This window comes from Camelus dromedarius, chromosome 33 (genome assembly GCF_036321535.1).
Source record: "Camelus dromedarius isolate mCamDro1 chromosome 33, mCamDro1.pat, whole genome shotgun sequence".
NCBI classification, from domain to species: Eukaryota; Metazoa; Chordata; class Mammalia; order Artiodactyla; family Camelidae; genus Camelus; species Camelus dromedarius.
In genome coordinates this window covers 14,230,154-14,245,492 of record NC_087468.1, presented here as the reverse complement: position 1 = coordinate 14,245,492, position 15,339 = coordinate 14,230,154, and the positions used below count along the sequence as shown (strand labels likewise).

Genomic DNA, 15,339 nt, shown 5'->3' with positions numbered 1-15,339 from the left:
AATAATGCCAAAATCTCCCTTGACCTGTTTCCACCACAGAGGTAATGGCTGTTATCTGATGTTCCATCCATCCATGGTCACAGACATATATGTATATCAATAAAAATCAATCATTTCGTTTCACATTTTAACAAAACTTACATGAATGCAATTATACTGTTGATATTGTTCTGAAACTCCTTTTTTTTTTTTTTTAACATCTTGGTCTTAGAAATAGTCCCACGAAAGTACATATAGATCCACCTCATTTATTTTGTCTACTGCAGGTTATTTCAGGGTGTGGCCAGAGCCCCGTTTGCCTAATCTTTTTCTTTTTTTTTTTTTTTAACCGATGGGCATTTGTTTCCAGTTTCGGGCTGTTGCATTCTCTATATACTTCTCTGTGCATGTGTTTAAACACGTCTCTAGGGAGATGTGCAACAGCGGCACGGCTAGGTGTGAGGGAATTGATGTTGCAAATGTTAATGGGTGCTGTTAATGGGTGTTCCACATGGGCTGTACCAGTTTCCATCTCCACCAACTGGTAGAAGAGTCACCCATCACATCCTTGCAAACACTGTATGTGATCCATCTTTTTATTCTTTACTAGCTTGATTTGCAAAATGATATCGCATCTTACCTCCTTCCTCCCTGATTGCTATGAGGCTTAGCATATTTCATATTGTGAATTCCCTATAAATGTCCACAACTCACTTTTCCGTTGTCTTGTTGATCTTATTGATTTGAGGGGAGGTTTTTATATTCTATTAACCTCTGTTATGTACCCTTAAATCTTTTCTCCCACATTGTTGTTTTTTCTTTTTCCTTTTTTTTCTTTTTTGAGGCAGAGAATATGCTTATGGTGTCTTTTTTATATGAAATTTAAAATTTTTGAGGTAGTAAAATGAAATCATCTTTTCCTTTATGGTCACTGCATCTTGTTTAAGAAGGTCTCCTGTAATTCAAGTTATTTGACCTATCGCCATGTGTGTTTCTAATATTTCACATTTATTCATTTAGCTCTTTAGTTCATCTCGAATGTATGTTTCTGACTGGTCCATTGTAGCGTGCTGTGCTATTGCTTGGTTTTCCCCCTGTGTCTTCCAACTCAGAGTCCTTACTGAAGCTCTGAAGCCCTTAGGTCTGCCTTGGTCCCTGAAATAACGGTCTCACGTTTCTTCCAAGATCCTGCTCCGCATGGAAGAAGGAGGGCTAATGAATGGGGAGGGCCACAGTGCGAGGCAGGAAGACCTTCTCCTGCTAGGTTGCGGCAGGCAGAATACCAGACAGCAAGAGGGAACACTTCCAGCTGTGCAATTCAGGAAGCTGTCTTGAAGGAGGTGGCACTTAAATTACAAGGGAAATGAGAGATAGTTTAGCTTGATTGGAATGTACATTATAGAAAAGGTGTGAAGGTAGATAAGAGGGGACAGGCTATGATGGAGCAAAGGTCGGCAACTTACGACCATGAGTCAGATCTGGCTGCCACCTCTTTCAATATGATAAGTGAGCTAAGAAGAGTTTTCTGTGTTTTGATGGTTTAAAAAAAAATCAAGAGAAGGATATTTTATGACATGTGAAAATGATATGAATTTCAAATCTCAGTGTTCATAAATAAAAGTTTTGTTGGAACACAGCCTTGCCCATCTGTTTGGGTATTGTTTATGGCTGCTTCCGAGCTACAACAGCAGAACGGGGGAGCTGTGGCAGAGACGGGGCTTGACCATTCCTCCTCTAGAACGGAGACCTGCTCATCTGGTGGGTCAGCGCCCGCTTGTTTTGTTCGTGTCACCTGCTGCGTGGGGCCACTGTGGCCGCCCTGGTGGGCATAGCTCCCCTCTGCCTGCCCAGCATTCCTGCTCTCTCTGTCCCCGCAGGAGTCACCCTCAGGACCAGCACACGGCACACCCTCTTGCTCCAGCTCCTTGCCATGTGGTCATTCCAGGGCTGCCCCACAGATCCAGCCGCATCATGTGTTCCTCATAGGGTCACCTGAGTGGGCAGCCTGGGGTCTACTCTTCAGACCTGACCCAGCAGGACAGAACAGGCAGATTGTCAGGGCTTACAAAAACAGAACTGCTCAGTGCTCAATAGCACCGCCGATGAAAACCCATCAAGGAAAAAAGGCGTATTTTTAAAGAAAGTTTACTTTATTACATTAATTTTACACAGTGAAAGAATATGAAACGCAGACTAGTCTAAACTCTTTTGCTGATTCTCTTCAAGACAATGTCGCCCAAAGTCATGGTCTGCAAGTCAGAAAAAAACATCATAAAATGTTACCGTGATGTTGAATTGTAAATGATGATGAAGCCCCCAATAGCTAACATGTGAAGCAACTCAAAGGCTCCTCTGCTTCTGGACCAGAGGAAGGGCTGGCAATCTTTTCTAAATTCCCGCGCCAGGTCTTTGTCACTTTGCTTCCTCCCGTGGAGAGCTGTCCGCCCTTTACTGAATTCCTTTCTACGTCAATGGCTGTTAGAGCAAGACCATCCCAACCAGCCAATCCAACCCAATTTCTCAAAGTTTCATTGAGCACCTACTATGAACCAATATGTGCTGAGCACCTAGGACTCATGCATGTGGAAACACGTAGGCACCCAGCCTGGGACACAGTAATTCTCCTCCCAAAGCTGTGAAGCATATGAAAGCATTAGATTCCTGAGATTCATACACTTTTGAGTCTTTGAGGGATGTTCTGTTCTCCCCCAGGTCCCTTTCTCGTGCTAGTTCTCGGGAACACGACTGTGGCAATGAGGGAGGGCAATGTCATCAGGGTGGAAAAGGAGCCCCATAGCTTCAGCAGTGTCGCAATGGGATGAAAAGATCAAGGTTTGAACCCTGGTTCCACAACTCATTCCCTGGGTGACCTTGGACAGGTCAGCCTGTCCATTGCATCCCTCATCCTGCCTCCCTCACGAGAGGTGGGAGCATGAGGGGCGATGGGACGTATCAAAGGACGTTGGCCAGGCCTGGGCAGTCCTGCACAGCTTATTTCCTGCTGCCCTGCAGGTGCCCCTCCTCCGCTGCGACCGTGCCGGGACGGGGGCTGGGGACCGCGGGTTTCATGCTTGACCCTCCGTCTCTCCCTAGCTGAGGGATTTCTCCACTTGAACGGGGAGATGACAGGCCCTTTGGGCAGTGTTCTGCTTTCTGTTGCTCCTCAAAACACAGCCTGGGGGCAAGGAAGAGCCAGGGGGACATAACTGCAGGGGAAACGCTGTACTATTCACCCCACACGGGGGCAGGACACGGCCGACAGCCAGGCACCGAGGATGATGCCGCACGCACCACCGGAGCGCCGGATTCCAAAGCTGCCGTGAAGTGGCCAAGAACATCATTCTCCTTATAGATGCCAAAGGGCAGAGGCACTGACTGAGTGCCCTGGGCTGGCAGGGCAGGTGGAGGCCCCTGGAGCTCGTTGGTGAGTGAGGCAGAAGGGAAGGGTTATGGCTGACAAGCAGTGCAAAGTCACAAAATAGAAAAAGGCAGGAAAGAGCCCAACTTTTGGCCAAAGCCTTCCTGGGCTGTAGGGGGGTGGTTGGGTCACGGGGAGGGTTGCTCCATGAATCAGAGGACCACAGGAGGCGGGAACGGATTTCCATGCTCCCGCCCGTGAGTGAGTCTTGTGTCAACATCCTGCTGGAGACCATGAAGGGTGAGCTGTGCTGGTGGCTCCCCAGGACCCTGTGTCTCCTACAAGCTCCTGTCTTATCCCATCCTGTTCGGGTGTTGGGGAAGGAAGGGGAGAGGAGGCAGGGGATGGCAATGAGGAGGGAGGAAGTGGGGGTGGGGATTATAGAATGATGGACTCCAGGCAGGAAAGTGGTGATGGAGGGACCACCGGAAGGAACCCAGAGTGCGGGGAAGCAGCAGCTGGGGCCACTGCCAGGGCACGAGGGAGCAGAGACTGGCCACGGGGAAGGCAGCAGGGAGGGCTACATGTCCTGTCTCCCCGCCCCTCAACCCCAGCACTAGGAGATACAGAATCCGAGGGCCAACTTACACTGGTGATTGTGTCACCATTCAATTCAGTCACAGACTTGATGCCTTTGAAAGTTGTCACCAGTTTATTCTCACCTTCCAGCTGAACCACTGCCTGCAACAGGGGACAGAAGAAATGGCCTGAGGGGAAGGGTCTGGGAGGGGGTGAAACCCTTGCTAATGGGGTTGACTCCCCTGCAGGGGTCTCTGCTTACAGATACCTAACTGTTCATCTATGTGTAACCGTCCCTGACTGCCCCCGTTCGTCTGGCTCTAAAGAGAAGTGAGGTGCGTTCAAGAACTAGAGAAAAGGAGGGAGGGTACAGCTCAAGTGGTAGAACATGTGCTTTGTAAGCATGATGTCCTGGGTTCAATCCCCAGGACCTCCTTTAAAAAATAATTAAATAAGTAACCCGAATCATTCCCACTCCTCCAAAAAAAAGAACTAAAGAAAAAACCAGGGCTTCTTTTGTCAGACTTTTCACTTCTGGGATGTGATCCAGAAATCAGCATAGGACCACTGAGTGTTTCGAATGCCAACACTAAGATAAAATTGCAAGTCCCAATTCTCCAAGTCCACGGAGGGAGGGAGCAGCTAAATTCAAAATCCCGGCCAGATGGGCGAGCACGTGGTTTTGCTTTGGTTTGTATTGCTCTTTCCAGCACCTTTATCTTTCTCCTGTTCAAGCTCTGTGCATCCAGGAAGAGTAGCAGAAAGCCAGCAGGGAGCAGAAGACACTGGCCAAGGCTCACAATTTGCCTCCAAGATGGACAACTGGAAAGGCCTGTGGTGAAACCCCTGAGGACCTGCCCCCCCTAACTGGGGGTGTAGAAGGGAATGTCCCTCCTCAGATTTATCACCGACCTCCGACCTGTGCTGCTACGTCTGGAGAAGCAGAAACGGAGAGCCGTCCGAAGGGGAGGGGAGACCAGCCAGCTGAGCCCGATGCACACGGTTATCGCCGGGGGTGGGGGGTGTGGAGGAGAAACGCCGCTCAGGGGCTCTGGCTGTGCTGGGGTGTGCGGAGTTTTGGAGGGGGGAATAGGGGCTCCTGGTGAGGGGCCCGACTGCCTGGATCTCCCTGCCTCTGCCTGCCAACCCCGCAGACGGCCAGCACCCACCTCCCGTTACACACCTTTGACACGGCCCGTTGGAGGTGATGCTGCCCTGCCCACTGCCTTTGCTCTGGGAAGGGGGACTGCACCCATTTCACAGCCGAGGCAGCTGAGGCCAGGGACTCAGTGAGCATCCCCAAAGGCTTGGTCTGAGGGCCTGCCTGGGCCTGGGTACTCTGGCGTTGCTCGCACTTCCTCCAGGAATTCTCCCTGTGACCACCAGCTCTAAGGCCCGTTTCTTTTAGCCCAAGGATGATCTCAGAGCTTTTAGGGGTTTTGCACTGGCGCCCCCTGGCCCATTGCGGGGCCTGGGAGAATCTGAGTCTTAGATTCCTGCTGTGTGCCTGCTTCCCCAGCACCCTCCGTATGGGGGAGCTCAGACTCTTGGGCCAGAGTGCCCCCAGACAGTCCCAGGAAACTGGGAGCTCCCAGAAGAGCATCTTTCTTAAGAGCTTTGTCTCTCTGCCTCTCCCTCCAGCAGTGGGTTCAGAGATAGGGTCTCAGCAGTGGGAATTGTGAGGTGGGAGCCCTGGGGGAGGAAGCCCTGGGGCCAGGCTCCAGGGAAGGGACTGGAAGCAGAGGGGCGTTCGAGAGGGGAGCTCCTACCTTGACCTTCTCCCCGGTCATGGTCTCCATCTCACTCTCCTCACCCACAGTGAACTCGTTCTGGAACACTTTGGGCCCAGCAGTGACAGTAAACTTGAAATGCTTCCCGTTCTGCACGACTTCTGTCACCTCCTTAGTGTCCTTGCCCTTCTGGACGAGGTCGTCGGGCAGACCTGGTGGAAACCATTTGAGGTTTAAGGTGGGCAGAGGTGGGAGCTGGAAGGCGGTGGTCACAAGAGGGACTCTGTAGCCTGGAGGGGGAGGGAGGTGCTGTGCATCGCGGAGACCACAGCCCTTACTGGCTTCCTGTGAGCGACATGGGCTTCGACCTCTGAAAGGGAAGGTCAGTGGCCTGACTTGGCCTGACCGCCCACACCAGGCATCTTGCCAGCTGGTTTATAAAAAAACCACTCCTGTGCCCCGAGGAAGCCTTCCTCTTGACGGCACCTCCTTCTTACTCGCTCTCCATCTTCACCCCTCCTCCTTTATGCCAGGAGACTTTGTTCTTTGAGTGTTAGCATTTCGTCCTGCACACTCAGGGTGACCTTACAGCTCATCTCCCAAGCCAGGTCCCTCGTGAGAGTGGAAGAGGGAGCTCTTAATGATCACGCCCAGACGACAAGCACCCTCTAGCTCTGTGCCTGGGACACCTCCGTGCCCCACCCCTGCCGAGTCCTCTGCCACCAGGGCCCTGGAGTCAGATGTGCCCCGAGTCCCTGACTCGGGACAGAGCTTTACAAATTTCGGAGCATGTTTATTCCATCACATGAATTGAGGATTGAAAACCATGTGCATTGACAGCAGTGGGGAAGGTCCTGTTGCACAGGTGAGTGGTGCAAGGCCCAGAGTGGGGCCGTGACTGCCCTACAGGAGAAGATCCAAGCTCTCAGCCGGCTCGAAGGGGCCTCCTCTCTCGGCCTTTGCTGTCTTCTGCATCCTCTCCCTGTCAGCTCCCTTCCTGGTCCCACTGCTCCTTTGCTTCCTCTGCCTGGAGCACGCTCCCCTCCCCCTGTCCCCTCGTGGACACCTGCTCATCTTCCACGACTCAGCCAAGGCTCGCCTTGACCACCACCAAGCCTTCCCTTGAGGTCCTTCTGGGAGCATCACATCCTCCTGGAAGTGACTTGGGGTTGGAGGGGTGGTCGGAGGGAGGTAGTTGCACAGGCATTTAAAACAAGATCTCTGGGAACTAGTTCCTGCTTGGGACTACCTGAACTTTCGGGCCTCAGTTGCCTCAGCTGCACAATGGGAAAAATAATTGTACCCAACTCAGACCTTTTTTGTGAGGAGTCGACAGGAAGCTGCCTTACGGAGGGCTGAGCCCAGGGCTTGGGGCCAAGGCAGCACTCAGGACACGATCAGAGATACTTCGTGCATTTATTTCTTCATCTCTCTCTCTCTCAATTGTGACCTTGAGCGTGGGGCTCACTGTACCTGTCTCCCTGGTGTCTGCCCAGCACAGCATCCAGCTCAGCATATGGTTAGCTCTGAATCGATGTTTGTTAGAAGAATGAAGAAATGAATGAGTGAGTGAATGGACAGGGTCACACAATGAGGGACCAGCAGAGGTGGCCTCAATCCAGATCAGACCGTAGGTCAGTGCTCTTTCCACGCGCCTGTGACGTGGCCTTGTCCAGGGAGGAACAGCCCTGCTGTGAAAGCCACACGCAGGCCAAGGCCCCCTAGTCTGTGCACAGCTTGAACCGCTCCCCACATCCCTACATGGAGACCCTGCCTGGGCTCCACCTGCAGGGCCGGACCCTCCTTCCCTTGGCCCGCAGCCTCGGCCCCCGGCCCAGCACTCACCGACGGCCTTCATGAAGGCCTCGAAATTTTCCTGGCTCTGCAGTTCGTACTTGCCGGAGAAGTTCATGGTGGCGACGAGGGTCCGTCCTCAGCTGCTCACAGCTCTGCCGGCCGGGTGCCAGCGTGGGCTGTTTTATAGGGGCTCCTTCTGCTTCGAGTGTTGGCCGTAGGTCAGTAGGTGTCGACTCCTTTATGACCAGGTTCAAATATTAACTCCTGAGAGCAATGGTCTACGATAAAAAAAAAAAAAAACCCAAACAAACCTATAGGCTGGGCACAGGAGTGGTTTGCCCAATTCAGCAAACATTAGTGTGTGTCGGTCAAGTGCGAAGCCCTATGGCCCTGTGGTCTTTAAGTCACTGCTCTCCCATGAAATGTGTGTATGTATCTGTGTGTGTGTATATATGCAGGTATACGTCTGTGCACAGAGGTGTGTGTGTGCGTGTGTGTGCATTAATCCAGACACCCGGAAAATACCCAAGAATCTTTTTAATCTCAAAACCTCCCCTCATGTACATAACCGTATAATCTCCTCATACTTTTATCATCACACTAACTGAATTTTTACAAGGCTGTCACCAGCAAAGGTCGGCAACCTACGGTCCAAGGGTCAGATCCGGTTGCCACCTCTTTCTATATGTACGTGAGCTAAGAATGATTTTCCGTGTTTCAGTGGTCGAAAAAAAAAATCAAAAGAAGAATCATATTCTATGACATAGGAAAATGATATGAAATTCACATTTCCGTGTCCATAAATAAAGTTTTATAGCCATAGATAATACCCAAACGGCCATCTGTCTGGGTATTGTCTGGCTGTTTTTGGTGCCACTAAAGCAAAACTGGGGAGTTGTAGCAAAGCTGTGAAAATATTTACTCTCTGGCTTTTTCCAGAGAAAGTTTACTCACCCCGTCATAGAGACTTGAATGCAGGGTTAGTGGTTTGACTCTGATATGTGAGGCAATGCACGAAGACATGTTAGCATCAGTGTCGCATTTAGGGGAGATGACTGTTAGTGGGATGGAGGTCAGCAGGTGAAAGAGAGAGAGAGAGGCAGGCAGATGTCCTAGCGGACTGTGAGACAATCCAAGTGACAAGTAATGGGCTTCAACTTGAGAATTGGGAAGAGAGGAGGTGGGACATGGGACAGATTCATTCCTTCACTCATTCAGGCATCTTTCCTGAGAGCTTTCTCTGGGCTGCGTACAGTTCTAAGAGCTGAAAGATACAAGGTGGAAATGCCCGGGCTTGGCCGCTCCTGGGGTAGGAGCACTAAATTCTTTTGCTAAGGATGCCATAGCGAAGTGCCACAGACTGGGTTCTCCCAACCATAGAAATTTATCATCTCAGAGCTCTAGAGGCCAGGGGTCTGAGATCAAGGTGTACAGGCCATGCTCCCTCTGGAGGAGAGAGGGGGAGATCTGGTCAGGCTCTCTCAGCCAGCTCCCACTCGTTCCTTGACTTGGGGTTACGTAACTCCAAACATCACACGGCATCCTCCTTGTGTGGGTGTCTGTATCCACAAATTTCTCCTTTTTTGAGGACATCAGCCATACTGGATTAAGGGCCCATCCATCCTACTCCAGTATGACTTCATTTCAGCTTCACTAATGACATCTGCAATGACTCTGCTTCTGAATAAGGTCACAAGCTGACGTATGAGGGTGAGCACTTCAACATGTGAGTTTTGGGGAGATGCGATTCAACCCGTAACAGCTACCACTGCCCGGTACAGAGCGCTGTTCAGAGAAATCCTTCTCCCACGTTGTGCCTCTGCCTGTAGCTTGGGGGAAATTTCTGTCTGGGCTTCCTCTGTTCATTTCTGGCAGTCCTTGCTCAGCCCTCCTCTAGAAGGGAAAACTGCTCATCTGGTGGGTCAGCGCCCGCTTGTTTTGTTCGTGTCCCCTGCTGCGTGGGGCCACTGTGGCCGCCCTGGTGGGCATAGCTCCCCTCTGCCTGCCCAGCATTCCTGCTCTCTCTGTCCCCGCAGGAGTCACCCTCAGGACCAGCACACGGCACACCCTCTTGCTCCAGCTCCTTGCCATGTGGTCATTCCAGGGCTGCCCCACAGATCCAGCCGCATCATGTGTTCCTCATAGGGTCACCTGAGTGGGCAGCCTGGGGTCTACTCTTCAGACCTGACCCAGCAGGACAGAACAGGCAGATTGTCAGGGCTTACAAAAACAGAACTGCTCAGTGCTCAATAGCACCGCCGATGAAAACCCATCAAGGAAAAAAGGCGTATTTTTAAAGAAAGTTTACTTTATTACATTAATTTTACACAGTGAAAGAATATGAAACGCAGACTAATCTAAACTCTTTTGCTGATTCTCTTCAAGACAATGTCGCCCAAAGTCATGGTCTGCAAGTCAGAAAAAACATCATAAAATGTTACCGTGATGTTGAATTGTAAATGATGATGAAGCCCCCAATAGCTAACATGTGAAGCAACTCAAAGGCTCCTCTGCTTCTGGACCAGAGGAAGGGCTGGCAATCTTTTCTAAATTCCCGCGCCAGGTCTTTGTCACTTTGCTTCCTCCCGTGGAGAGCTGTCCGCCCTTTACTGAATTCCTTTCTACGTCAATGGCTGTTAGAGCAAGACCATCCCAACCAGCCAATCCAACCCAATTTCTCAAAGTTTCATTGAGCACCTACTATGAACCAATATGTGCTGAGCACCTAGGACTCATGCATGTGGAAACACGTAGGCACCCAGCCTGGGACACAGTAATTCTCCTCCCAAAGCTGTGAAGCATATGAAAGCATTAGATTCCTGAGATTCATACACTTTTGAGTCTTTGAGGGATGTTCTGTTCTCCCCCAGGTCCCTTTCTCGTGCTAGTTCTCGGGAACACGACTGTGGCAATGAGGGAGGGCAATGTCATCAGGGTGGAAAAGGAGCCCCATAGCTTCAGCAGTGTCGCAATGGGATGAAAAGATCAAGGTTTGAACCCTGGTTCCACAACTCATTCCCTGGGTGACCTTGGACAGGTCAGCCTGTCCATTGCATCCCTCATCCTGCCTCCCTCACGAGAGGTGGGAGCATGAGGGGCGATGGGACGTATCAAAGGACGTTGGCCAGGCCTGGGCAGTCCTGCACAGCTTATTTCCTGCTGCCCTGCAGGTGCCCCTCCTCCGCTGCGACCGTGCCGGGACGGGGGCTGGGGACCGCGGGTTTCATGCTTGACCCTCCGTCTCTCCCTAGCTGAGGGATTTCTCCACTTGAACGGGGAGATGACAGGCCCTTTGGGCAGTGTTCTGCTTTCTGTTGCTCCTCAAAACACAGCCTGGGGGCAAGGAAGAGCCAGGGGGACATAACTGCAGGGGAAACGCTGTACTATTCACCCCACACGGGGGCAGGACACGGCCGACAGCCAGGCACCGAGGATGATGCCGCACGCACCACCGGAGCGCCGGATTCCAAAGCTGCCGTGAAGTGGCCAAGAACATCATTCTCCTTATAGATGCCAAAGGGCAGAGGCACTGACTGAGTGCCCTGGGCTGGCAGGAGGGCAGGTGGAGGCCCCTGGAGCTCGTTGGTGAGTGAGGCAGAAGGGAAGGGTTATGGCTGACAAGCAGTGCAAAGTCACAAAATAGAAAAAGGAAGGAAAGAGCCCAACTTTTGGCCAAAGCCTTCCTGGGCTGTGGGGGGGGGGGCTGGTTGGGTCACGGGGAGGGTTGCTCCATGAATCAGAGGACCACAGGAGGCGGGAACGGATTTCCATGCTCCCGCCCGTGAGTGAGTCTTGTGTCAACATCCTGCTGGAGACCATGAAGGGTGAGCTGTGCTGGTGGCTCCCCAGGACCCTGTGTCTCCTACAAGCTCCTGTCTTATCCCATCCTGTTCGGGTGCTGGGGAAGGAAGGGGAGAGGAGGCAGGGGATGGCAATGAGGAGGGAGGAAGTGGGGGTGAGGATTATAGAGTGATGGACTCCAGGCAGGAAAGTGGTGATGGAGGGACCACCGGAAGGAACCCAGAGTGCGGGGAAGCAGCAGCTGGGGCCACTGCCAGGGCACGAGGGAGCAGAGACTGGCCACGGGGAAGGCAGCAGGGAGGGCTACATGTCCTGTCTCCCCGCCCCTCAACCCCAGCACTAGGAGATACAGAATCCGAGGGCCAACTTACACTGGTGATTGTGTCACCATTCAATTCAGTCACAGACTTGATGCCTTTGAAAGTTGTCACCAGTTTATTCTCACCTTCCAGCTGAACCACTGCCTGCAACGGGGGACAGAAGAAATGGCCTGAGGGGAAGGGTCTGGGAGGGGGTGAAACCCTTGCTAATGGGGTTGACTACCCTGCAGGGGTCTCTGCTTACAGATACCTAACTGTTCATCTTTGTGTAACCGTCCCTGACTCCCCCCGTTCGTCTGGCTCTAAAGAGAAGTGAGGTGCGTTCAAGAACTAGAGAAAAGGAGGGAGGGTACAGCTCAAGTGGTAGAACATGTGCTTTGTAAGCATGATGTCCTGGGTTCAATCCCCAGGACCTCCTTTAAAAAATAATTAAATAAGTAACCCGAATCATTCCCACTCCTCCAAAAAAAAGAACTAAAGAAAAAACCAGGGCTTCTTTTGTCAGACTTTTCACTTCTGGGATGTGATCCAGAAATCAGCATAGGACCACTGAGTGTTTCGAATGCCAACACTAAGATAAAATTGCAAGTCCCAATTCTCCAAGTCCACGGAGGGAGGGAGCAGCTAAATTCAAAATCCCGGCCAGATGGGCGAGCACGTGGTTTTGCTTTGGTTTGTATTGCTCTTTCCAGCACCTTTATCTTTCTCCTGTTCAAGCTCTGTGCATCCAGGAAGAGTAGCAGAAAGCCAGCAGGGAGCAGAAGACACTGGCCAAGGCTCACAATTTGCCTCCAAGATGGACAACTGGAAAGGCCTGTGGTGAAACCCCTGAGGACCTGCCCCCCCTAACTGGGGGTGTAGAAGGGAATGTCCCTCCTCAGATTTATCACCGACCTCCGACCTGTGCTGCTACGTCTGGAGAAGCAGAAACGGAGAGCCGTCCGAAGGGGAGGGGAGACCAGCCAGCTGAGCCCGATGCACACGGTTATCGCCGGGGGTGGGGGGTGTGGAGGAGAAACGCCGCTCAGGGGCTCTGGCTGTGCTGGGGTGTGCGGAGTTTTGGAGGGGGGAATAGGGGCTCCTGGTGAGGGGCCCGACTGCCTGGATCTCCCTGCCTCTGCCTGCCAACCCCGCAGACGGCCAGCACCCACCTCCCGTTACACACCTTTGACACGGCCCGTTGGAGGTGATGCTGCCCTGCCCACTGCCTTTGCTCTGGGAAGGGGGACTGCACCCATTTCACAGCCGAGGCAGCTGAGGCCAGGGACTCAGTGAGCATCCCCAAAGGCTTGGTCTGAGGGCCTGCCTGGGCCTGGGTACTCTGGCGTTGCTCGCACCTCCTCCAGGATGTCTCCCTGTGACCACCAGCTCTAAGGCCCATTTCCTTTAGCTCAGGGATGACCTTAGAGCCCTTTAGGGGTTTTGCGCTGGCGCCCCCTGGCCCATTGCGGGGCCTGGGAGAATCTGAGTCTTAGATTCCTGCTGTGTGCCTGCTTCCCCAGCACCCTCCGTATGGGGGAGCTCAGACTCTTGGGCCAGAGTGCCCCCAGACAGTCCCAGGAAACTGGGAGCTCCCAGAAGAGCATCTTTCTTAAGAGCTTTGTCTCTCTGCCTCTCCCTCCAGCAGTGGGTTCAGAGATAGGGTCTCAGCAGTGGGAATTGTGAGGTGGGAGCCCTGGGGGAGGAAGCCCTGGGGCCAGGCCCCAGGGAAGGTTCCGGAAGCAGAGGGGCGTTCGAGAGGGGAGCTCCTACCTTGACCTTCTCCCCGGTCATGGTCTGCAGCTCACACTCCTCCCCCAGGGTGAACTCATTCTGGATCACTCTGGTCCCGGTGGTGATGGTGAGTTTGAAGTGCTTCCCATTGTGCACGATTTCCGTCACCCCCTTGATGTCCTTGCCCTTCTGGACGAGGTCGTCGGGCAGACCTGGTGGAAATCATTTGAGGTTTAAGGTGGGCAGAGGTGGGAGCTGGAAGGCGGTGGTTACAAGAGGGACTCTGTAGCCTGGACGGGGAGGGAGGTGCTGTGCTTCGCGGAGACCATGGCCCTTACTGGCTTCCTGTGAGCGACATGGGCTTCGACCTCTGAAAGGGAAGGTCAGTGGCCTGACTTGGCCTGACTGCCCACACCAGGCATCTTGCCAGCTGGTCTATAAAAACCACTCCTGTGCCCCGAGGAAGCCTTCCTCTTGACGGCACCTCCTTCTTACTCGCTCTTCATCTTCACCCCTCCTCCTTTATGCCAGGAGACTTTGTTCTTTGAGTGTTAGCATTTCGTCCTGCACACTCAGGGTGACCTTACAGCTCATCTCCCAAGCCAGGTCCCTCGTGAGAGTGAAAGAGGGAGCTCTTAATAATCACGCCCAGACGACAAGCACCCTCCAGCTCTGTGCCTGGGACACCTCCGTGCCCCACCCCTGCCGAGTCCTCTGCCACCAGGGCCCTGGAGTCAGATGTGCCCCGAGTCCCTGACTCGGGACAGAGCTTTACAAATTTCGGAGCATGTTTATTCCATCACATGAATTGAGGATTGAAAACCATGTGCATTAACAGCAGTGGGGAAGGTCCTGTTGCGCAGGTGAGCGGTGCAAGGCCCAGAGTGGGGCCGTGACTGCCCTACAGGAGAAGATCCAAGCTCTCAGCCGGCTCGAAGGGGCCTCCTCTCTCGGCCTTTGCTGTCTTCTGCATCCTCTCCCTGTCAGCTCCCTTCCTGGTCCCACTGCTCCTTTGCTTCCTCTGCCTGGAGCATGCTCCCCTCCCCCTGTCCCCTCGTGGACACCTGCTGATCTTCCAAGACTCAGCCAAGGCTCGCCTTGACCACCACCAAGCCTTCCCTTGAGGTCCTTCTGGGAGCATCACATCCTCCTGGATGTTACTTGGGTGGGGCGAGGTGGATGGGGGTGCAGATCGGTTCACAGGCATTTAAAACAAGGTCTGTGGAAACTAGTTCCTCCTTCAAACTCAGGTAGGATCGCTCCCTGTGTGACCTCAGCTGGGACTACCTGAACTTTCGGGCCTCAGTTGCCTCAGCTGCACAATGGGAAAAATAAATGTACCCAACTCAGACCTTTTTTGTGAGGAGTCGACAGGAAGCTGCCTTACGGAGGGCTGAGCCCAGGGCTTGGGGCCAAGGCAGCACTCAGGACACGATCAGAGATACTTCGTGCATTTATTTCTTCATTTCTCTCTCTCTCAATTGTGACCTTGAGCATGGGGCTCACTGTACCTGTCTCCCTGGTGTCTGCCCAGCACAGCATCCAGCTCAGCATATGGTTAGCTCTGAATCGATGTTTGTTAGAAGAATGAAGAAATGAATGAGTGAGTGAATGGACAGGGTCACACAATGAGGGACCAGCAGAGGTGGCCTCAATCCAGATCAGACCGTAGGTCAGTGCTCTTTCCACGCGCCTGTGACGTGGCCTTGTCCAGGGAGGAACAGCCCTGCTGTGAAAGCCACACGCAGGCCAAGGCCCCCTAGTCTGTGCACAGCTTGAACCGCTCCCCACATCCCTACATGGAGACCCTGCCTGGGCTCCACCTGCAGGGCCGGACCCTCCTTCCCTTGGCCCGCAGCCTCGGCCCCCGGCCCAGCACTCACCGACGGCCTTCATGAAGGCCTCGAAATTTTCCTGGCTCTGCAGTTCGTACTTGCCGGAGAAGTTCATGGTGGCGACGAGGGTCCGTCCTCAGCTGCTCACAGCTCTGCCGGCCGGGTGCCAGCGTGGGCTGTTTTATAGGGGCTCCTTCTGCTTCGAGTGTTGGCCGTAGGTCAGTAGG

At 53.1% G+C, this 15,339-nt stretch overlaps 2 protein-coding genes across 2 annotated transcripts; both read right to left on the bottom strand.

The window, feature by feature from the left end:
• Window positions 1-2,108: 2,108 nt before the first annotated feature.
• On the bottom strand, window positions 2,109-7,683 carry LOC105104178 (fatty acid-binding protein, liver). The gene is made up of 4 exons (XM_031441291.2): window positions 7,492-7,683; window positions 5,686-5,858; window positions 3,986-4,078; window positions 2,109-2,228 (listed from the first exon to the last, which is right to left on the bottom strand). The coding sequence occupies exons 1-4, from the start codon at window positions 7,556-7,558 to the stop codon at window positions 2,178-2,180; spliced, it is 384 nt and encodes a 127-aa protein (XP_031297151.2). The 5' UTR covers window positions 7,559-7,683; the 3' UTR covers window positions 2,109-2,177.
• A 2,048-nt stretch (window positions 7,684-9,731) lies between these two features.
• Window positions 9,732-15,339, bottom strand: LOC105106653 (fatty acid-binding protein, liver). Its single transcript, XM_031441290.2, has 4 exons — window positions 15,161-15,339; window positions 13,317-13,489; window positions 11,616-11,708; window positions 9,732-9,851 (listed from the first exon to the last, which is right to left on the bottom strand). Exons 1-4 carry the CDS (start codon window positions 15,225-15,227, stop codon window positions 9,801-9,803), a joined length of 384 nt encoding a protein of 127 aa, XP_031297150.2. The 5' UTR covers window positions 15,228-15,339; the 3' UTR covers window positions 9,732-9,800.

Coding starts and splice junctions, on each gene's coding strand:
- LOC105106653 (XM_031441290.2), bottom strand. CDS start 15,227: ATGAACTTCTCCGGCAAGTACGAACTGCAGAGCCAGGAAAATTTCGAG. Junction 13,490..15,160: donor GGCCTTCATGAAGGCCGTCG/GTGAGTGCTGGG, acceptor GATTTCCACCAG/GTCTGCCCGACGACCTCGTC. Junction 11,709..13,316: donor TGACCGGGGAGAAGGTCAAG/GTAGGAGCTCCC, acceptor CCCCCGTTGCAG/GCAGTGGTTCAGCTGGAAGG.
- LOC105104178 (XM_031441291.2), bottom strand. CDS start 7,558: ATGAACTTCTCCGGCAAGTACGAACTGCAGAGCCAGGAAAATTTCGAG. Junction 5,859..7,491: donor GGCCTTCATGAAGGCCGTCG/GTGAGTGCTGGG, acceptor GGTTTCCACCAG/GTCTGCCCGACGACCTCGTC. Junction 2,229..3,985: donor ATGGTGACACAATCACCAGT/GTAAGTTGGCCC, acceptor TCTGACTTGCAG/ACCATGACTTTGGGCGACAT.